This window comes from Pinus tabuliformis, chromosome 7 (assembly GCF_031772625.1).
Source record: "Pinus tabuliformis cultivar Carrire ecotype Pingquan chromosome 7, CPIR1, whole genome shotgun sequence".
Taxonomy (NCBI): Eukaryota; Viridiplantae; Streptophyta; class Pinopsida; order Pinales; family Pinaceae; genus Pinus; species Pinus tabuliformis.
In genome coordinates, this window is record NC_142293.1 from 708,578,576 (window position 1) to 708,603,445 (window position 24,870).

The window sequence follows — 24,870 nt, forward strand, 5'->3', positions numbered from 1 at the left end:
GAATTCAAGATGCCTTGAAAGATGCTTTCCCCACCCTACAAGCATTGAATTTGAGGTTCGATGATGAATGAGGGATTCATTCTTCCAATTGAGGCGCCAAGTAGGGATCTATATGTCGTATGGAAATGAAGTTAAAGTTTTCAAATTATAGGAAGGTAGACCCGCTTCGTCCCAGACAACAATGCCAAAAATGTTGCTGCAAAATCTAATAGGCCTTGGAGAGAGAAACTCTACAAGGCATAAACTAGACCAAGAAGCAACAATGGGGTAGTGGCCCACTGTCACCACAACCAAAACCCCCTGCTCTTTACTAACTTTTACCGATGGGAGGAGTCTCAGTAGGAAAGAGATCACTTATGATAGATGTTTAAAGGTTAATATGTGAGATTAACTCACTAGGATCTATTCAAGAAAGGCATAATTTAGGTTCAAGGCTCCACAAGGAGCCAATTCGCTTTCTATGATGAGATCTAGGAAAGAGGGCACATGACCTAGGTTCGATAAATTTGACGAGTGTTGGAGTTTACAAAGGTCAAGGCGAAGAGAAAATGTTTCCAACAATGTATATCATCTATGCCAAGGTTCATGAAACCTTCAAGAAAAGTAGGGTTCCCCTCTCATGCAAACAACTAGGGCAAGAAAGTTTATGGATGAAATTGAAGGGGATGCCTACCAAAAGGATAAATTTTGTGGCCAATACTATCCTCTTGATGTTTAGGATCTGAAACCACCAAAATTCTACTTTCCTAGGGACTCGCATCAAGCCCTATTTCCCTAGCTTGGCCTTGAAAAGGCTGAATTAAGAGAGAGAGAAAATGGATAAAATTAAGATGTGATAACCAACCAAATGAACCAGTCCCTTGTTCCTTGGGAGTATGGAGTCGTCCATGCATTAGATTAGCCAAAGATATTCTAAGGAGGCCAAAGTTTTGATGCCCTAGTAAGTAAAATTCCAACAATTACCTATGCAATGGAAAATGGATTTTTCATGGGACAACTGCCAAGAGTTCACCACTAAGGACATTCATTTACACATTATTTATGAGTAATGCATGCAATAGATCATATAGATTGGCACTCAAAGAAGTATTCAACAAATTAGGGCATAATTGCAATTCCCAGAATGGCAGAATCAACAACATTCCATAAATTAGACATGTAAGAAATTAATTTTCAACATCTCGATACACTTACAAGGTAACATGCAAATAATCCATTCCATTCATCCAAAGAATAGCTCCAAAGATCGACAAATTGCATCAACATACTCCAAATTCTCCTCAAAGAGACAAGTTTGAATTCAACTCAAGAGGACAAAATACCTCAAGTGGTGATGATCATAAGTTACAATGATATGTTTCTCTATTTATATGAGGCATACAAACGCCTAATTAGCCTACAAGCGCCTCTAAAAATAAAATAATGGGAAAGTATAGGTTTAGGTCACAAGCCAACCTAGTAGCTTGTGAGATTTATCAATAATATGCCACACGTGTGAGCCGAAATATTTGGAAGACTGACATCATGCTAGCACAGGGCTCTTCTAGGAAAATGTTGAGTGTAATGAGTGCCAAAACAAGTGTATAGGCCTTCTAAAATCAACCTCTAGGGGTTAGTCCCTAGATCTTTGTCACAATCATCCTGTGGAACCCAGTTTTGGCTTTGGGGCACAAAATGGGTCTCATGTGTCTCCAAGTGGTGTAAATGCCTGATTTTGCTCCAACATTGAGGGCTCTGAAGATGGTGCTAGCCCTCCCATGTCTCAAGATATGACTCATGAGACAAACCTCATCTGGGTCCTAGATCAACTGGCTTACCCTATAGTGCTGCTAAGTTGACTGGGGGAATGTTGGTCTAGCTGCATCATCGCATAAATGATATAGGGCAAAGTGCAAGAAATTTGTGGGTGCTAAAGGTGCCCAAGGATACAAATGATGCTCTATAAGTGTCCAAAGCCCCATGGCTCTCAATGTATCATCTGTGGCTGTCAATATGTCCCTCTGGAGGACCTGGACCCCAGTTAAGTTGCCCAAGCCTATAGATGGAATCACCTGTCAATCACACACAATATCCAGTGTTGCAACTCTCACCATTAGGTACATTTAATTATTATTGCATCTACGTGAACCAAGCTTGAAAGAAATGGGCAAATTAATACTTCATATAAGGCTTCTCTTCCAAAATTGGGGCCTTAGTCATGTAATGGTGTTACCTCCCTATGTAAGAGTGGTTAATAGATGATCATATTAGGTGTTCTCCATCTCCAAAGTAAAATGACATGTCCTTGGTCCACCCTTCAATCGACAAGTGCCATGTAATAATGATGGAACGAAGGAGAAAAAACTTCATAGCCAAGTGCCATGGTCAAAGGGACCAGCTATGATGGAGTACCCACATCCGGGGTATATAGATGTGAGGAAAGGGAAATCATGGATGAACGAGTTACCTTGGCCTTTGTTTTTCCACCCGTCTAGATGCCTTTTAATTTTTCTTGATTCTTCTTTGTATTATTGCTCATAGCTAGAGAAATGAGAGCTTGCTTTGTATGATGTATAGCAGTTATTACCCCCTTTAGGATGGGGTAGTTCATCACCCATCAGGGGTTGGGACATGCAAGGTTTCCTTGTCTTCTATGAGATAGGGCAACATTGGCCCAAGAACCAGGTGATGGCCATATGAGTGAGGTAGAGCTCATGCTTGGCTTTTGCCCACGTGCTAATTTGTAAGTCCCGACCATCTTTTGCATTTTGATTTTTCCTTTGTTTTTACATGCGGCTATCATATGCTCTTTCTATTTCTTTTAGCGACACCAACCTCCCAGGGTACATTTGCAGGCCCTACCCAAGTGTGAGCATATGTGGGTGCTAAATCCCAATGAACTGGTGATCAGTTCAACCCAAAGAATGGAGGTGGAATAGGGGCTTGTAATGTAAGATGGAAAGTGGTAAGTATGGAATAGGGAGAGATGGGGCTACGCTATCTCAATCATGGCTTCCCAAGTAGTGCCCCTCCTTTAAGGGAGGTCCCATTAGACTAGGATTGAAAACCCCCCGTTTAAGGTGAGGGAACAAGATCATAGGCAAGACCATTATTTATTCTAACTTGTCCCATAATCCATGTCAAAATGTCCAAATACAAACAAGCATAAGCACCTGTTTGCTGTGAGAATTTATGAATCTACACATCAGAAATCCTACTGCAATCACTGGCTTATCATCTCCTACTTGTTCTTTACATTCAACAAGTTATTTAATTACTTAAACAATGATGAAAACACTATTGCAGCCTACACATATATGCAGATCATGAACTAAAATAAATTGAGACAATCACACAAGGGACACCGTTATTTTTGGACAGTCGTCCCCGGAAAAACTAAATTCGGGAAAACCAGTGCAACATATAGAGGGTTTGTACTATTAAGCAGATTTTTGAATACAACTAGGGTGCCAAATCTGGCTCACCCAACAAAGAATAAACCTGCCAGAAGTACCTCTATCCGGAGACAGATAATTTGACAATTCCAACAACTGGATGATCAAACCCCACAGACGACAATTGTTGTTCCTAGTGTTGGGCAGCGATGGTTGCTCCAAGCTCTGTGTTGGAACTGTGTCACCTCCTCTAGGAGCTATGTCACCCTCCCAGTGAACCTCCCTTGCTCAGAGGTCGATTTGTTGAACTGTTGCTCTCTCTGCCCCACAGAAAGGACTTCTGTTTCCTACTGCACCAGGAGGTCATTCCTGATCCAATGTTGAAACGGTACCCAGAGGTACTTTTCCGATCCACTAAACTTCTTGCCCAATCTGCATCAGTTAATCCACTCAACCTGATATCCTTCCCCTTGGTGTATAAGAGCCCATAATCAACTGTTCCCTGTAAATACTTGAGAACGGGTTTGGCTACTGCCCAATGTGCCCTCTTTTGTTCCACCATGAACTAACTAAGCGGGTTGACAGCGTAGCAAATATCTAGCCTAGTATTGACCAGATACATCAGGGACCCTATGAGTTGCCGGTATAGGGTGGGATCAATGTCCTTGTCTTCTGATGCATCAATCTTCTTCCAGTTGGTGATCATTGGCGTAGCCATAGGTCTACAGTCTCCCATCCCAAACCTTTTCAGGATTTTTGCAGCATACCTCCCTTGCCCAAGGAAGATTTCTCATTTCTGCTGCCAAACTTCCAACCCTAGGAAGTAGTGCAATCGTCCCAGATCCTTCATATCGAACTCTATGGCTAGATTCTTCTTACAGTCCTCAATGAGTCTAGACGATCCTGTCAGAAAGAGATCATCTACATATAATACTAAGATAAGCAGCTCGTTCTCTACGACCAGATAGTAGAGATTCGGATCCGCATCACTCTTGACAAAGCCCATCTTCTGCAAGTAGCCATCTACTCGACCATACCACGCTCTCGATGCTTGCTTCAGCCCATACAAAGCTTTCTTCAATCTGCATACATGAGACTTCTTCTCATGAGTTTCAAAGCCCTCTGGTTGTTCAATGTATATCTCTTCTTCTATTACCCCGTTCAGAAATGTCATCTTGACATCCATCTGATGGATCTCCCATCCCATTTGGGCTGCAAGAGATATCACGGTCCAAATAGATGTATACCTCGCTGCCGAGGCGAAGGTTTCCTCATAGTCAATCACTTCCTTTTGAGCATACCCCTTAGCCACAAACCTACCCTTGTATTTCTCAACACTGCCATCCGCAGCATATTTGATCTTGTAGATCCATCTTGAACCTACCACAGATCTGTCTTAAGGCCTTGACACCACCTCCCAAAGATCATTCACCATTATGGAGTTATACTCCTCTACCATCGCATCTAGCCAAACCTGATGCTGCGCTGCCTCCTTGACACTGGTAGGCTCTCCATCCTGAGCTAATAATGCCTAATATCTGTCTGGCTGTTTTCGCTCCCTCTTATTGTTCCTTGGCTCATCGATGAAGTTCTTTGCATCACGCAGAATCTGACGAAGTTCCCTGCTAGTTCTTCCTCTGCCAGCAAGTGCTTCTGTTCGCTCCTCCTCCTCATCCTGAGAATCTTCCTGACTAGAGGAAGAATTCTTCACTTTTGTTGGTTGAAGAGGCATGACCAACGGATCCTCTTTCGACTACTCCTCGGAAGGCATTTCGCGAGATCTTCTGAAAGCTCTATCCTCCATGAACTTTACATCTCGTCGTACTACTACCTTCCTGCTCCCTGGAAGATAGATTCTATATGCCTTAGCGTTCTCGCTATATCCCACCAGATATCCCTTTTCTGCAGTCTGATCCAGCGTCTTCCTCTTTTCTTTGGGTATGCGGCAATATGCTAAACTCCCAAATATCCTGAAATGACTGACTTCAGGCGTCTTCCCAGTGAAGACTTTCTCTGGAGTAATCTTGCCCAATGCCCGATGAGGAGTCCTGTTTTGAATGTAGACAGCTATGTTGCATGCTTCCACCCACAAGAATTTTGGCATATCCTGATCATACAGCATGGCCCTAGCTGCTTCTACAATAGTCCTATTTTTCCTTTCTGCCACCCCATTCTGCTCCGGATTGTAGGGAGCTATCCACTCTCTTCTGATGCCCTCCTTAGCGCAATAATCAGTGAAGTCCTTATCGACATACTCTCCACCATTATCTGAGCGCAAAACTTTTATTTTCTTCCCAGTCAAATTCTCCACCAGAGCCTTGAACTCCTTGAATCAACAGAAAACCTCATCCTTGGTTTTCAGAAAATAAATCCAAGTTTTCCTCGAGTGGTCATCAATGAAGGTAAGGAAATACTCGGCACCACTGAGAGCTTTGACAGACATAGGTTCGCAGATATCTAAGTGTATCAATCCTAGTACACTCTTGGCCCTGTGTTTGCTCCTAGGAAATGTCGTCTTGGCATACTTCCCTAGAGCGCATCCCCTGCATACATCATATCGTTCCGTACTCAAATCTGGAACTCCTATTACAGTGCTCATGAGGATTCTCAGAGCTCCATGGTGCAAGTGACCCATCCTTCTGTGCCATAGTTCGTTCAAGTCCTTGTCCCCATGACTGCCTATTAGTGCCATTGGTGATTCTAGTTGTAATCTATACAACCGATTACTTTTGATCCCGATCTGCACTTTCTTTTTCCAGCTCGGGTATTTGACATATACCTTTTCCTTGATGAAGTAGACGTCATAGCCCTTGCCTTAGAGTTGTGACACGGAAATTAAGTTCATTCCCAATCCTGGTACATGCAACACATTTGTGGCACGGAACCGCTCTCCCGATTCTGTCTAAAAAACTATGGTACCCTTCCCTACTGGAGTACACTTTGCCTTGTTCCCCATGGTGATCTAAAAGTTCATCTTCTCTTCTCAATATTCTGAGAAACACTCCCTGATTCTCGTCATATGCCACGAGGGTCCACTGTCTATATACCATGCTTCTGATGATGCAGCACTAGTCATGCACGCCACTTCTTCTTCTAGCCTGGAAGCCAACATAGAGAAATCGAAATCTCTCTCTTGTGCAATCTTCTGAAAATCTGCGTGAGTCCCCTGAGGTGGATGCCTCTGCATTGTGGTCTCGACCCATAGCTGATTTTCCCTTTCTGTCTCTGATTACTTGCTCTCGTACCATGTGAAAATTCTATCATTGCAGCAACTGATTTACTTTTCCTACTTATTTCACCATAAGTTATTCATGAAATTACATCAATAAACATTAAAATAAATATTGTTGCAAATATCACACAGTAATACAGAAACAAACATATGCACAAGAATCAACACATTGACACAATTATTTTGGACTAATGTCCCCAGAAAAACCCAATGTGGGAAAACCGGCACAACAAGAGAGGATTTTATTATTCAGCAATTTTCTAGTACAACAGGGTGCCAAACTGGCTTACCCACAGATAAACAAATTTTCCAGCACTTCCTCTAAACCCAGCGTTAGCTCCACCAACCTCTGCATGACCTGAAACCCTCTGCGTTAGCCTGTTGAGACTTTGCGCAACCTCTCTGGCCTTCTACGTCACTCCTGCAACCTCTGCGTGGATGACGCAGGCCCTGCTGGCTCTACGCAATCTCTGCTGCCTCTACGTGGCTCCCTTTGGCCCTGCATCTGCCTTTTCTGCCTCTGTGCTGATCTCCCGTCTCTCTGTTTTGTACTTGCTACCTCCTGACTGCTCTCCAAACCACTAGTTCAATTTCTCAGCTAACCCCACTCCAGAAATTGAACTGACTGGTCTCCCTCAGTGTGTTCTCCAAGTGACCCTCAAGCCTCCTCTTATACTTTCTCATTGACAAATCAACAGCCGAGATTAAGTCCCTAATCAACGGCTAAGATTAGATCTGGCTTGATCCATGACTTTTTGACCATTCTAACACAGTTTTTTATTAATACACATTAATATTTTATTTTCCCTAAGTTTAGATTTAGGGACTCCATTAAAAATATTAATTATTTTAATATCTCCCAAATATTTAAAATCTACCCAAACCCTTTCTGGGTATTGGAGATCTCATGTGCCTTAGCCTCTTCACCAATTTTCGTGGCTAGAGCACATCCGATGCTACCCCAAATCAACAAGGAACATTGCAGAGTGGTGTTGGTGAGGCACTGTAGTCAAAACAGTACCTGACATGGCAAGGCCAAGAGGAGGGAGTTGCTATCGAGGGTTTCTAGTCGAGAAATCCGGATCAGTGGTGCGGTTCTCAGTGAGCAGAGAGATAGGTTATTCACTTGCAGGTTGTGCTCAGTTGAGCAAAGCAATTGCAATACATCTCTATTCACCAGATTAATGCAAGCATGCATTGGGATTTTCTGCAGATTGCTTTCCCTAGAAAAAATATTGTGTGCATGCATATTATTTCTTATTGCATGTCTGAAATTTTTGTTCTAAATTGTGAATTAACTCCCACAAAGCAGTAGAGTAGGTTTGTGTCTTGTGATTTTGATTAAAACTTCATGAGAAGTTGCAAATCTACACCATAATTTCTACAATATTGGAGTAACTAAAGACTTGTTTAATGCTTCACTTGCTTCATGGAAAGATGCATGGTTGCTTGATTCAGGAGAAACTTGCCACATGACTTTTAGAAGAGATTTCTTTGAAGAATTCACTGATAATGTTGATGGAGCAGTCTACTTTGCAGACAAGTCAAAACTCAAGCCATCCGGGCTTGGCACCATTAGGCTCAAATTGCCTAGTCTCCCAAACTTTCTTCTACATGATGTTCTCTACCTCCCGAAGTTGCAGAGAAACTTGTTGTCTTTGGTTCACATCTGCCAGCAAGGACACTCCATTCACATGTTTGATGGCAAGGTTGAGGTCAGAAAAGCATCAGACAACTCACTTGTCATGACTGGGATAGAAGAAGAAAGACTCCTGAAGTTGCAAGGAACCTCTGCTCATGCACAAAATTTTGCATACAATCTCAATTTGATGAAGGTACAATACCATCCAGTCTCTTATGGCATGCTAGATTTGGACATCTGAACTATGATAGTCTTTGCTTATTGAAGAGAAATGGTGTTACTAGTTTGCCCACCATTCCTAGGAAACTTAAGCAATGTGATGCTTGTATCTTAGGAAAGCACAACAAACAATATTTTCATGATTCTCATTCCAGAGCACATAGAAAGCTTGAAATCATTCATTTTGACTTGTGTGGCCCTATGCATGTTCCTTCTACAAATGGTAATAAATACATGATGACTTTTATTGATGACTACACCAGAATATGTTGGGTATATCTATTGAAGAAAAAATATGAATTTTTTGAAACTTTCAAAAACGTTCATGCATGGATTTAAAATGATACACAATCCCATATTGGCTCTATTCATACTGATAATGGAAAAGAATATACTTCAAATGAATTTGAAAACTATCTTCGCCAGCATGGGATCAAACATCAAACAACAGTGCATTATAATCCCCAACAGAACGATGTCACTGAAAGAATGAACAGGACAATTTTAAATATGATACATTCAATGATGTTTTTCAAAAATGTCAAGTTGATGTTTTGGGTTGATGCATTTCTATGTGCAATGTATATTAAGAATAGGTGTCCATCTCATTCTCTCAAAAAGAAGACTCCCTATGAAATTTGGTATGGCCACATTCCTTCAGTGAGGCATCTCATGGTTTTTGGTTGCACCTGTTATGCCTTGAAACCTAAGGAACATAGATACAAACTTGATGCAAGGAGTCGAAAATGTATCTTCTTGGGGTACTCGGATACCTCCAAAGCATATTGTCCCTATGATGAAGTAAATAAGAAGTTTATAATATCTAGAGATGTAATTTTTCTTGAATCTTCCAAGATAGACAATATGTGGTAGCAGTAGACGCAACGAAGGAAATTGTGTGGCTTAAGAAAATTCTTGAAGATTTGCAGGAGAAACAAGTGCATTCTACTCCTCTTTTGATTGACAACACTTCTACAATAAAGTTGGCCAAGAACCCAAAGTTCCATGATCGAACCAAGCATATCAATACAAAATATCATCTAATTCGACATCATGTTTAGGCCAAGGCTATTCACGTATGCAATTTTTCCACAAATGAGAAAATTGTAGACATTTCACCATGCTTTTTTATTATGCTCAGCAAAATCTTTAGAAACTGAAAGTATAAGAGAACACTTCCCTTCTCTGCTAACCTACAGCACAACTGGTCTGTGCACTTTTCCCCTACTCGAACTGCTTGCGTGTGCCACTGAGTTAGACCGGGTTAGAGGCTGACCGGGTCAACACGGTGGGTGACTCGGACCGGCCAGCCGAGTTGGATACTGACTCAACCGACTCGGTAAGGGCGGCCAGAATGCGGTTTTTTTTTAAAGATCGGTTTTTTGGGACCCCAAAGCCCATTCTAATGTGCCTTTGGGTTCTTTGGGGTCCATTTCCCTCTCCTAAACCCTATAAAACCCACCCAACCCCTCTCATTTCCTCACAGCCATCTCATTGCATTTGAGTGAGAATTTGTGAGGAGTTGTGGAGTTTGTTTTTGGAGCAGCAATGAGGAGTCTTGGGCAAGCATTGTAGCAGGAGTGAGGAGCTTCTTGGGCAGCCATTGGAGCAACATTGAGGAGTTGGTTTGTTGGAGCAACTTTGAGGAGGCAGTTTGTGCCTAGAGGTATTTTTTTCACTTCTAAAAATCTGTTTTTGCTTCTTCTTCTTTTTTTGTGCAAATCTGGAAATTGAAAAGAGTGATTTTTGTGAAAGAAATGAACATTGAAGCAATGCTATTTTTTTTGTTTTCATTTTCAGATTTTTTCCTTTGATTTCCAAGTGAAAAAATGGCACCTAGAGTGAAAGATGTTGCTTGGGCATATGTTGAAATGGTTGATAGTCAAATGCATTGCAAATTTTTCCATAGAAAAACTAAGGATGGTCCTGAAGGCATTAATAGGCTGAAACAACACTTGGTAGGGATTAGAGGCCAAATTACTCCATGTGAATTACCAGAAATTGGGGATATTAGGAAGGATTTGTTAAATGGCTTTGATAAGTTTAAAGAAGAAAAGTCTAAGCAAAAATAAATAGAGGCTGAAATTAAGAGGAAGAGGAGTATACAAAAAAAGATGGCTACCAACCCCCATTTTGATTTTGATGGTTCTTCCTCTATCCCTTGTACTAATGCATCCAACCTCTTCCGATATGTTCCTCCCTCTTTGGAGTCTATTCAAGAAAAGGGTAACGATAAAATGAAAAAGAAGGGTGATATGAATATCAAAAGTTATTTCACTATCACACCCTCCTCTCCATCAGATGCACATGGTCCTGAAGCTAGTAGAACTTTGCAGCCCACTTTAGATGACCACTGGAAGAAAGAATTGATGGAGACTTCTTGTGATTACATATGTAGATGGTGGTATAATGTTGATATCCCCTTCAATGCTTCCCGTTCACCATATTATGAGCCTATGTTTGATGCCATACATGCTGCTGGAAAAGGCTTCAAGGGCCCTACTATGCATGAGATAAGGGGGTATCGTTTGCAGAAAGAAATTTCCTCCATTAATGAGTATTTCAAAGATTTCAAGGACTCATGGGCAAGAACAGGATGTACTATCACATCAGATGGATGGACTAATCAAAGGAACCGTACCATCATAAACTTTCTTATCTTCTGCCCATAGGGAACCATGTTTCTAAAATCAGTTGATGCATCTAATAGGGTGAAAGATGGACAATTGTTGTTTCAGCTATTGGACAAGGTTGTGGAGGTGGGGGTGGCTAATGTTGTTAAAGTCATCACAGATAATGCCTCTAACTATGTTCTTGCTCGTAAATTGTTAGAGGAAAAACACAAAACCATATTTTGGACCCCATGTGCATAGACCTCGTGCTTGAGGATATTGACAAATTAGATTGGGTCAAAAACACTGTAGATCATGCCAAAAGCATAATAAAATTTATCTACAATCATTCATTGATTTTGAGCCTTATGAGGAGACACACAGGGGGCAAGGATAATATTAGGCCTGCCATCACTAGATTTGCTACTCATTTTTTGACATTGTAATCTATGCTTTCACAAAATAGGAACTTGTAAAAGATATTTTCCAGTGATGAATGGAATCAAAGCCAGTGGTCTCTCAAACAGGAAGGCAAAGAATTGAAAAAGAAAGTTAATGAAGAAATATTTTGGAGAAAGGCAACAGAGATTGTGAAGGTTGTTGAGCCATTGGTTAAGGTGTTGCGGTTGGTGGATGGGGAAAGATTGGCTATGGGCTTCATTTATGAGGCTATGGATCAAGCAAAGGAGCAAATAAAGAGGGCATACAAGGATAAAGTGGCTAAGTATGGGCCCATTTGGGCAATCATTGGTGAAAAATGGAACAATCAACTCCATCGCCCTATACATGCAACTGGGTATTTTTTGAACCCACGGTATCATTATAAAGCTCTGGCGGCAAGAGCTTTGAGTGGGGAGGTTAGAGATGGATTGATTGACTGCATTGATCGCATGATCCCATTAGAGTGTGATCAACTGGAGATACATCGACAGGTCACAACCTTCAGCAAAGCCACAAGTACCTTTGGGAAGAACCTAGCAAAGATTGCAAGGGAAGCAGATGAGCCAGGTAAACAAAAAATTCAATTTTCAAATTCTTAATACTTATTTTGTTAAATCGTTTATAATTTGAAAGTTGGATATAATTTGTAATTTTGTTGAGCTAACTCATTACACTCCTATGTTTTTTGCAGCACAATGGTGGGAGGCTTTTGGTAGCCATTGTCCTCAATTGCAGAAGTTTGCAATTCGTATTTTGAGTCAAACTTGCAGTGTTATTGGGTGTGAGCACAATTGCTTTGTCTTTGAGAGGATTCACACGAAGAAGAGAAACTGTTGGGATCAAAAACGGCTAAATGATCTAGTCTATGTCCAATACAACCTCCGGCTCAAACACAACCAATTGCTGAACAAAAGACCTAATTCAGATCCCATTGTGTTGGAAGATATTGATCCAACATCAAATTGGGTAGTGGAGAGTCATCCAACAGAGTTTGATTCTGATGAGGAACTTGATTTGGATTTATATACGGTGGCATCACTTGAACATAATGTTCAGTTGAATGCAGATCCACTTGTACCAACCTCAGGGCTAGCCCGAAGTCCTCCAGTTGCGGGCGCTTCCTCTGCTCAGCCATGACGAAAGTGCATATCTCGTCTATCTTAGCATCCACCAACTGCACAGCCTGCTAGTGCTACCACTTCTACAGTTGCAGTTGGAGATGATGATGAGGAGGAGCCATGGGCTTCCCTGTCTGACTCTGATTCAGAGGTTGAGCCAGATGATGTTGGCTCCTCTAGCAGTAGCCAGTAGTACTGGTCACAGTTTACTTTTGTTGTAGAGGCCATTTCTAGCCTCCTTGGTTATGTGTTTTTGTTTTGATCTCTATATCATCATCATGTATGTATTAGACAGTGCACTGGGTGCCATTTTGATATAATGGATATATTCATGAGCCTACTTTGATCATATGTTGTCTTCTATCTATATTCTAAAGCTTTGTGTTTGGAAACATGAATGAAAATATTTAAAATTATGTTTTTTTATAAAAAAATAAATATTTAATGTATTTTTTACAATGTCCAAGTCATTGAAATCAAACCCGCCGAGTCGATACTGAGTCAGAGTTGAAGTCGGAGTTGACCCTCGGCCAAGTCGGAGTCGGAGTCGGAGTTTTAAAACACGTCGTGTGCATGTACGAACGAACTCATACAGACCTGTACAACCCTTCTGTGCAGTTGAATGTGGCCCTAGCTAAAGTGTACGTTGGCTGGAAAATACTCTGAGTTTGTTCAGCCTCTCTCTCTGCCCAGTGCGCTGATCTAAAAACCCTAAGCACTAAGCTAAACACCCTTTCTCTACTAATTTGAACGCACAAGTTGTCTAGTGCATAATGAGCCAAGTCTACGCCCTTTTCCCTCCTTTGAATTCGACCTGGGCCCACCATCTCCACAAATGGTTGAGATTAAATCTCAATGGATGGTTAAGGCCGTTTCACTTTTTGACTATAGGAAAATTAAAATTTTCCTAAGTCAAAATAATGAGAAAAAGTAAATTTGCACCTTTGGCCCACATGTTGGTCCCTCTGCGAAATTTAGTGCACCTCCAAATTTAGTTCCTCTAACTCCATTTAACACTCCCTCTTAGAGAGTGAGGTGTTCTATACTACACCCAGTTTATCTCTAAAGTAGACAAATATGTCCCTTGCCAATGCCTTGGTCAAAATATCAACTGTGCGTTCCTCTATTGGCACGTAGTAGAGTCAAACTTTACCCTTCTAAACAAAATCTCTGATATGGTGGTACCAAATCTCAATGTGCTTGGAGCGGTCATGAAACACTAGATATTCAGAGAGCTTGATGTAGCTCTGATTATCACAGTGTATGATTGTGGGCTCCAACTTCTGATTGAACAACCCAACAAGTAATTTACTCAACCATATGGCCTCACAAGCTATCAGGCTGACAGCCATGTACTCAGCCTCAACTAAGCTCAGTGCAATTGCTCTCTGCTCCCTGTTGAACCAAGAAACAGTTGTTGATCCAACACTAAAGGTACAACTTGAAGTGCTCTTCATGTCTGTTGAACCCCCTACCCAATCTGCATCTGTGAAGCCCTGAAGCATCACACCATCAACCTACCTGTACAACAACCCATAATTTGTTGTGCCCCTAAGATACCTCAACATGTGCTTGGTAGCAACCTAATGCACTCTCGTCGACTCAACCATGAACTGGCTCAATTGGTTGACTACGAAGCAAATGTCTAGTCGTGTGTTCACTAGATACATCAATGACCCTATGAGCTACCTGTAAAGTGTGGGATCAACTCGCTCTACTCTGGTAGCATCCACCTTCCTCCAATTTGTGACTAGAGGCATGGTCATGGGCCTGCACTCCTATATGTGGAACCTCTTGAGAATCTCATGCATGTACCTTCCTTGTCCCAAGAAGATCTCCCCATCACCCTGCCATACCTCCAATCCAAGGAAATAGTGCATCAACCAAAAAACCTATCATTTTGGTGGGCATCCACTCCAATTCCAACAATAAATTCTTTTTCCCTAGGTGTTTTCCTTGAGAGGGAAACACTAGTCTTTCTTCCCTCAACTTAAGGACTTTATTGAAGGATTCATGAGCCTTGGCTTAGCTAACATACATTACAAGAAACCTTTTTTCCTTGCCTTGACCTTGAGTTGCTCCAACACTCGCCGAATCTATCAAACCCTAGGTCTCGTGCCCTTATTTCTAGGTCTCTTCATAGAAAGCGAATTGCTTCTTTGTGAAGCCTTGAACCTAAATTATGTCTTTCTTGAAGACTTCCTAGTGAGATCATTTCACACATTAACCCTAGAATATCTATTATTAAGTGATCTCTCTCCTATCAGTACTCCTCCCATCGGTGAAAGTCCGTAAAGAGCAGGGGATTTTGGCTGTGGTGATAGTGGGCACTACCCCTTTGTTGTTTCTTGGTCTAGTTTATTCCTTGTAGAGTTTCCCTCTCCAAGGCCTACTAGATTTTGCGGCAACATGATTTTCCTTCACTCTTGTTATTTAATGTTCATTTGCATTAAGTATTTCTATTCTTGTTAGTTCAAAAAGTAGTGACTTAGGCTAGTAATATTTAGGCAAATACATTACCTGGTCTAAATTTGAAATTAATATCTCTTAGGGTCATTTCCTTGTACAGTTAGGTTTCAACTTTCAACCATATGGGAACTTAGTGGTACGCTTGCTAGAATAGTGTTTAGAATTTATGTTTTGAGCTAAGTGCATTTCTAACACTTAATTTGGAAACTTTCACAGTGACCTAGGACCTCAAATTTCACCATAAACTAGGTTAGATTTGATTTTATGCATTTTGGAAATTACCTTAAATTTCTGGGTTACATCAAGTGCATTTCCAGCGATTGATATAGTTCATAAATTTACCTTTTACAGATTGTATTAGAGACTTAGAATTCACTTTTTTAGATCACGTGATAGTCTCATGTTGTGTGTTTAGCAAATTTCTGGAATTTTTTCTTTAGAGTCCCACTATTAAATTTCTGTATTCTGCATTCATATTTAACACAGAAAATTAATTTTGAGATTGTATTATTGAGCATTTACATTTTCATTTCATACTTTATTTGCTGAATTTTCATTTTCATTTTGCAAATATGAAAAATAACTTTCACATGATCATTATAATTCAGACTTGACATAAGTCTAAAAACCTAGCATTCACTATCCTATATTAAACTTGAACTTGATTGAAAATCTAAACATACATGCCTTCATTGTAAACATGTAAAACTGTCTAAACCAAAGCACATTAATCTTGAAACACTACATTAACACATATAAACCACTAGACTTAGACTTGCCTTGGGAATAACCCCCTGAGTTGGACAAGAGCCAACCTGAAGCAAGAGGAAGAGCTGCTGAGGGGACAGTGGGTAGCCTTCGTAAATTACACAAACTAACACCTTGTGCTTGGGACTTGCATTTTATGGCTGCTAGATTTTGTTGTAACCGATAGGAGATGTGACTAAAGTGGAGAAAATCATTCAATGTTGAAGACCAAATTTCTTGGTAAAAATGAAGAGTGTGCTCAACTTGATTTTAAACATCATAAATAATTAAGTTATTCGATTTAAGATTGACAATATATTTTTCCTTAAGTAATTTATCAGATTGGATAATGACAGAATGGCGTGGGGGGTTAGTGTTGGAGTTTACAAGGGGGTGGTAAAGAAGAATACTAAGGAGAATACAGCAAGAGAAGAAGGGGTTGGAGGACATCTAGATATCAATAACATCCAAAGGAAAAAAAAACATGTTGGTTAAAACAAAATCCACCACACTAGCACCACAAACAAAAGGAAAGAAAGAAATCCCACCATAAAGAAGGGAGTGGTTTGTACCATTAAGAATAACCATGTGATGAGATTTCCCACCATTGATTAAGTGTCTTCCATTAGTGGCTATAGTGAGATCTACTACAGATCTGTGAAACATAGGGAAAATTTTACGGACGAAATTTCGCTAATTGGCTAACTTTTGAACATTTTTGAAAAAATATTCACTCATTTGGTTAAAAATCCACCCATTTTTTACATATATATGATCAAATGGCTAATATTCACCAAAAGTTTACCAAATTTAATAGTAGATTACATGTTTTTTATTGAATATTCGCCCACATTCTATATATATGACTTTTCAAACCAGAATAGCCACCTCTAATACTATGCATAGACATAATATTTGAATCCTTAAAAAATACCTTGGTGAAACACCACATTTAGTTGGTTGTCCTTACAAATTTTCAAGGGATTTGAATCAATGTTATAAGAATCGGACCAATCATTGAACTGATTGAATCAGAAGTAGACAAAAACCAGACCACAAAACCAGTCCACCAAAAAATACATAAAATATCAACTTTTGGAAAAACACACACACACATATATTCATGTGCATCCATGTGAATACAAACCATTATACACAAATAGGCAAAGTTTCTTTTTATATAGCAAGGGTGCATATGACCAAAATAGCACTAGTGAATCTACTTTTCAACCAAAATACATCAACAAAGAGGTACTAAATGGCCTCTAGAGTCCAAAAATCACTCTAAAAATTTCTTCTAATAAGCCTTCAATCAGCACTGCAAAATCAGCACAAGAAACTCAACTCAAAAACTTCAAATAGCTCAAATGCATTGTGTGAGTTAAATGGAGGGTGGGTTCCTCTTTAAATGGCATTAGTGGGACATAGGGTCAGTTTAAATGTTTTTTATTTTTTTAATCATTTTTTTCAAATTTAAGTTTAAATGGTCCCCATTGTCAACTATATGGTTCCATGAGAAACCGGTCGGTTTTGACATTTATGACCAGTTCCAAAGAAAACCAAATAAAGATGGGATATAAATTAGAAACTTCGACTCTGATGAAGGAGGTCAATCGTTGCTTTATTGGGCACACAACTCCTCTTGAACCTTTAGCCACATGACATAGCATTGGTCTATGAATTAGAAACTAGGAATAGCCTTTAAAAGAAGGAAGTTGTTTTACAAAAGTTTCACGAATTTCCATAAAGAAAATGATGTCAAATCCATGAAATACATCATATGAGGATCCTAGAGAGAAGGAAAGCAATCCACCACTATTTTAAATTGAAATTATGTTGCATCATGAATCACATTATTAAAGGAGCCCTTGGAGGAGAACACCTTATTCTCTTCCATGAACTTCCTTCAATAAGGATGGAGGAATCCAACTCATTACTTGTTTGCCTCTCAATAGTTCTTCCATCATAGATATCAAATTCATTTCTTCGCCTCTCCCTCCAGCTCTTATCCAATGTCTATGATTATTCCATTATTCTTTGTGATCTTCTATTAACCCTTAGATTTTTATTACTCTCATTTCCAACAGCTAGTTCCCATATTTTCATTCTCTTACATCTCTCCAAAGTTTCTCCTCTTTGACATTCTTCACATTGTTGTCCTCATCCTGTTAGTTTCTATAGCATTGGATGTGTTCTAGCCATGAAATTTGGTGGAGAGGCTAGAATACATGAGATCTCCAAGACCCAGAAATCATTTCTGGAAATTCCACCTAGAAGTGACTTAATTAGATTATTAACCAGTTTTTAAATATTTCCTAAGTCTAAACTTAGGGAATATGGTTAATTAATCAAAATCAATTAAGTCAAGGTGAGAATCATCTAGAAACTCACAGGATCGACTTCAAGATGATCCTAGCCTTTGATTACGATTTAATCTTGGTCATTGGATCCCAACAGAAGATTATAAGAAGAAGTTGATGGGCATTTGGAGAGATCACTTTTGCAATTTGATTTTCTTAGTAGATCGTTTTCTAGAGAGCAGCAGCAGTTGCCAGAGAGGCAGAGATCAAAGTTGGGTCAGTGAGGGGCAGAGACAGTGGTCCGGAGGAAGTTTTCCAGATCCAGAGATGCAGCAACAAGTGACAGAAGTAATCCACGCAAAAGCAGCACAGGGACTGCGCAGTAACTGAAGCAGAGCTATTCGATTTGGTTGGGAAGGAAGTCGATTCAGTTTCCAGAGGCCGAGAAAGTCTTCCAAAGGGCCGGAGAGTCACTTCCAGTAGCAATGGAAAAAGTTGGATGGCTAGTTCAGAGGCAATTTCGAGACACACATGTGAGAGGCAGCGCAAGGACTACACAGAGGGCTTACGCTGGAGTTTGGACAACCAATTTTTCTAAAGAAGCCAGTGTTGAGATTGCTTGTGGGGTGTGAGAATTTTCTCTCTAATTATTTTTGTCAGATACTTGCTAATTGGATTGCCAGTTGGGAATCCATAGATTGTACTTAGATTTCACTGTTGCATAATAAAATAAAACCCTCGTCTGTTGCACGGTTTTCCCACATTGGGTTTTCCCGCATTTGGTTTTTCCGAGGACTTTTGTCCAAAAACAACAGTGTTAATTTTTAAGTGTGTGTGCTAGCATTTCTCAGTTCCAACGCTATTTTGTTTACGCAATTTTTATTTATGAAGGTCGCAGTGTGTTTATTTCGATGTTGCCATAGAAATAAACTGAATAATTGTTTTATCAGTTAGAAGAAATAATACCAGTTGTTGCAATAGGGTTCCAGTTTTAGGATTTTTCACACATCATTGGTAATTGATGTCAGCTTCACTTCTTTCTCTTTTCCTAGTTTCCTTTTGCAGTATTCACTAGATAGCTCTTCTCACATAGTTTAGCAAGCTTATTACTTCTATTACCCACTACTCTACACTCCATCCACAAATTTTTGTCTTCATCATTCTCTTCTCACATCCCACTATGTTTGACCTCATCAGTATACCCCTATATTGCCAATCCCAATCTCTACTTTGGGAAGACAACATGCCCACAACTAATGTCCATTAATGACATAGATCTCAAAACATGTAAAACAACAACATAAATATTGTGGATGTTAGTAGAAATTTGCTTTTCTACCTCACCATTGGACACACTATTTAGTCTACAAAAAAAAATTGAACAACTTGTTAAACCACTCGTCGATATTTGTTTCCTTGAAGATGTTAACTTACTAAATAATTCTGCAAAATTGTGACTCATCTTAAGGAGCTCATGATGTTAGAGATTTTGTCTCTGTTTTATGAGACCTGTTACCACAAAATCTAGCAGGCCTAGTGCAAAGCCTCACAAGGCAAATCTTGATCTCAAGGCAACAAGAGATCAGCTACCACTATCACCTCAATGGCCTTTCTCCAACTATTTAGTGGTATTTAAACCACAACGGAGGCTTCCCTATATAGATCACCTAAAGGATATTCAATAATAAGGGTTCAAGGTGATTGATGAGGTCTAACAATTGGGATAGGGCACTGGAAGAACCTAGAGGACTAGGATAATCTTTACAAACGTAAAGCACTCTGTCCCTGGACCACCTAAACAGATTATAGGGTTATTATAAGTTAGGGTTTGGTAGATTTTCAATAATAAGGCATGCAATGTCATATAACAACTAGAAGAAATAGTTTTACAATGATTAATCAACAAAGGATTGAGACTATCAATTAGATATGCAGAGTTTAGGGTTTGCAATGGAGTTTTTATGGCTGAAACATGCATAAAACAACAATAGAATAATGACATCAGCCCTGGAAATAGGGTTTTACAATGCAATAAATGCTACCATTTTCTTTTTTAACAATTATTTAATGCAATTCCTACTTGGAGGGAAATAACGCACCAAGAAAAATGACTTTTTAACAATATTTCAAAGAAACCCTAACCCTAACCCTAGATATCTAGAATTTATGAGAGAAGAGAGAGAAACTAGTAAAAGTAGAAGGTTTGATCATCACCACCTAGACTAGTGCCTTGATCTAAATAGGCAATGGAGTCATCTAGAGAAAATCTAATGATTACGACCTTGTTGAAGAGGCTGAGAGGGATAAAGCCTCTTCTACAAAACCTAGTGACTTTCTTCTTAGGGAGATTTTAAATTTAGGAAATGCACGACTTGGAGTTGTCTTAAAGGATTCAAGGAAAATAAGTTTTCATGGCATAGAGTATTAAGATTTCTAGATAAATTTGGCAATTTTAACCACGGCACAGGTAGAAACCCTAAGTTACACAATATGACATGCAATATGGAAGATATGCAATAAACTTTAAAAAATTCCACAAGATTCTCATCAATAAATCCCAAAAAACCAACTTCAACCAAAAGATCCACGTCCAAGAGCAATTCACACAATAGAGATCACATTGCAGCCAAGCAGAAAGAGACAAGAAGCTAGTGTGCACCTCCAAAGTGAGGGAAGTGTGATGAGTGAATGATGATGATAAATGAATCAAGCTTCCCCCTATTTATATGAGCATACCCATGCCTTAATTTATTAAATTTACAAGCAAAACCCCTAAAAAGTTCACTTGAGCATTCAACAAGGTCAAAAGGTCACAAGTTGACCTTAAAATAGCACTAAAACATAATAAAATGCCAAAAATAGCCCACGCATGTGGGAGAAAATGATCTCCACCGTGATGTCATCCTCCAAAATAGACAAGTAGGCATCAAGGAATATGAGACAAGGGTCCAGGAGTGCTCCTCACTCCAAGAAAGTCCCAAAATGCATGTGTACATCTCAAAATGGTGCCTCCTCCACTATGACATCATCCATGAGAAGCCCTATGTCACCCTTGGCAAGCATGTAGGAGTGACATGGCATCTCCAAGGGCAAGCATTGGCATCAAAGAGGCATTGTGATCCCTCCCAAGTCTTCTCATTTATAACCATCCTCATCTAGGCTTTCAAACAATGTACCGTCCATCAAACAAGATCAAGGCCAACCTAGGGGCATCCTAGGTCCGTTTGGGCATATCATAAAATAGTCCAACGCCCAAGCTTTTAGGCTCAGTGTTTCGACATCTGGAGGCTCATCAAGGGATGTAGCATCACATGGAATCATCTCAAGGCCCAACGCTCTTCACTATAGAGCCAATGTTGGGGCCACAAAGTCATGCATGCTCTCTAAAAGGACAAAGAACCCACTGTAAGATGTTGAAGAAGAATGGAGTCATCCCTCAAGGGATCTATGTTGCATGTGTGACGCCACCTGAACAAAACCTCTCAAGATCAAGTGACATCAACTTCATTAGGGACATAAAACCATTAAAGTATCATAGTGAACCATATCCAATGTTAAGGGCAAAAGAATATTTTGCACAAAACTCACCTTCAAATGTCTAACTAGATCAAGATATGTAAACAAATTACCTCACTTATGTTAGGGATGATTGGTTCAACAACCCTATTAGGTGTTTCCAACCCCCAAGGAGAGTGACATGTCCCAAGTCAACCCATCAATCCACAAGTGTGTGTGACGATAATGGTCATGGAGTGGGAGATATTTCAAGGCAAGTGCCATAGTCATGAGACCAGCTAAATAGGGTCCAATATCCTGAGTGCACTAATGTAAGGAGGGAGCAATTGAGGTGGAATAAGTTACCCTTCTCCTTGGCCTTATTTTTCCACCCTCTGGTGCACCTTTTACTTTAATGATTTGTCTTAATTTGGTGAATAGCTTAGGAGCCCAAGCTTGATTTTATATTTTTCCAATACCCCTTCAAGGTGTAGCAGTTTTTCCCTCATCAGGGTTGGGACATTCAAGAGTTCCTTTATTTTGGATGAAGCATTAAATGCTTTGAGGAACTAGGTGATGGCTAATGAGGGGGGTAGAGCTCATGCTAGGCCTTTTCCCACGCGCTAAATATTATCCCAGCCATCATTTGCATTTTACATTTTATTTCATTGTGGATTTCTATGCTTTTAACTTTCTTTTAACTGCATCAACCTCTGGGGCTAAGTTTCCGGGCCCTGACTCAAAGATGTGGATGAACACTGCCAATCCTACTGACCAATTGCTAACAACCCAAAGAATGGGATGAATTATTGGAAGAGATGGAAAGTGGTACGTATGGATTACCTTGTACACACTATATCAATTAGTGCCTCCCCAATAGTGCCCTTCCTAAACCCTAAGGCCTTAGAGGAGGTCCCACTGGACTAGAGTCAAAGACTAACCTCCCAAGTGAAGTGTGGGAACAAGAATACAATCAAAGATCTGTCAATCATCTAGTTTGCCCCATGATCCATACTAATATGCCCATAACATTAAATGAAAGCACGTGATTGCAAGAATGGTTAGACTAACAACTGAGAGATGACCCACCTTCCATCTAGAAGAAATGCCAAATGGCAAAGAGATTTGACCAAAGCAATAGGTGCAAAACTCTGACATAGTGTCATGTGCTGATCATTATGGGGCTGCTAGAAAAAATATGCCTTTTTCTAAAAGAACTACATCTTTTCCTACATGAAGGTCGTTTTATTTATCTCATTGCATTATTCTTGAGATAATTATCGATTTTATGCTCCTATCAGAAAATCTCCTTCTCAAAAATCAACTTGCTTGACATTTTAATCTAGACACATTCTCTTCCCAGGTCCAGGTTGTGATCAGAAAGGTAACCAAATGTTGTCAATCGGTAGAATATTGTGTTAATAAAGTGCATATGGTGCATATAATGGAAGTATAAGTCATTAATCATATATGAGAGACAAGAGAAGTCCAAAATGTACAGTATTAAGGAGATGGGCCATTACATAAATAGATGAGAGGTTGAAGACCATCCCGTTGATTCTTGACATAATATGAGTATGCCTGCTTGGCAATTACAAGTAGTACTAGTTACATAATTGCATGCTGTCCCGTCTAACATTACAGCTTAGGGTTTGACGTGTAGGTGTATGATCTGACCATGTCAATGATTTAACAACATGTTGGCAAATAAGAACATTGGTCAAGAATAGTTTAGGGCATATACAGAATGGTAGATTAACGAATTGCTTGATCTTGAATGACTAAAATCCGTCATCAAGCATAAACTTACTTATTCAAGTAAGTCCAAAAGTTGGAAGTTAAGTTCTTTTAAAGCTTCCCGCTTCTCCTTTGAGTTCAAATATTTCATACTTTATGTAACTTATATTACAGATTTGCATTTGAGAAAAAACTATAGTTTGAACTTTGAATTAGAGAACTGATAAGTTCAGCAGATACATAGAGTAATTAGACACCAAACCAAATGAAGACGTGAACAGTACTCACTAGGTAGTCCTCAGCCGCAGTTTCCTACCTGTTTCTGGAAGGCTGCGTGTCCTCTCAAAATGATTTTGTTCTCTTGGCTGCTATTCTGGAATAAAAATCTTTCATGGGAGGTTCTACAGAGGAAATCATGGCAGGGGCCGAGCAGATGCTCTATGTGCCTAAACGACGGGGAATCAAACTTGCACATGTTCTTTCAATGTGCCTCGACTCTCAAAATCTGGTACGTCTTGTCTTTGCAGTTTGGTTTTCCTCTCACCATCTTCTCTTCTGTCCAGGAAGCTTTTTGTTGGTGGAGCAAGCATTCCTCTTCTCGGAGATCGTTGTTCATCATTTCTTGCTGGTTTCTGTGGACTTGGCGGAATGATCACATCTTCAATGGTTCGGGGATCCCTCTTCAGGCCATTATTCAGCGAATCCAATCCTGTCATGATTTTTTTTGCCAGGATGTCTGAACGCCAATCTATGCAAGGCGCAGCTATTTGCCTGAAGATCTTCTTAGCTTCGTTTTTCTTCTTCTCTTCTCATTTTGCTGGTATCTCCTCTTCAATATTTGGTCCTCTGCTATTCGGCTGATCTGTCTGTTCCTTTCTATGGGTAATATATATTGTAATCAATATGTGGACTTTCTCTTTTTTGGTTCTCGGTCTGTTTTGGGACAATTTCGGGCCTTGTGGGCCATTTTGAGGTGATATATAGGTCTATCTATTCTAGTTTCTGTTATGGTGGTCTTCGGACCATATGTATATGAGTTCATTTCTAAATCTCAGGGGGTTTCTCTATCTGCTGTATCTGCAGCTATATGTATGAAGGTTTTTTATATTTCCTTAATATAAATCTATGCTGGTTTTTTCTCTGAAAACAATAGCAAGATTTGTAGAAACTTGTGGATGATTGTTTATGCCATAAGGTCAATTTCCAGAGAGAATATTTCGTTTATATTTCATGAACTCTTCCAGCTGAGAGGAAAATCACATCTATAAACCTTCAGAGCAATTTACCGTGCACTAGATGACAAGTGATTGTGCTAGAGGAAATGTACAAATGCCCTTTATCCTGAACCTTGAGGATCATTACCATGAATGCCAACCTCGACGGAGCGGCCTGATGCACTCTTCCACCCGGCAACAAGCCCCCCGGGCTGTCTACCAGCTTCAAGAAGTGTAACATCAAATCCCTGCAGATAAGGAACCGTGGTG

General features: G+C 39.8%; 1 protein-coding gene across 1 annotated transcript in view; it reads right to left on the reverse strand.

Annotated features, from left to right (window-relative positions):
- Positions 1–24,870, reverse strand: part of LOC149249474 (uncharacterized) — a 176,110-nt gene that overhangs the window by 150,099 nt on the left and 1,141 nt on the right. Inside the window, exon 2 of the mRNA XM_089458704.1 lies at positions 24,749–24,848. Coding sequence (XP_089314830.1) covers positions 24,749–24,848 — 100 coding nt within the window. The remainder of the gene's footprint in view (positions 1–24,748; positions 24,849–24,870) is intronic.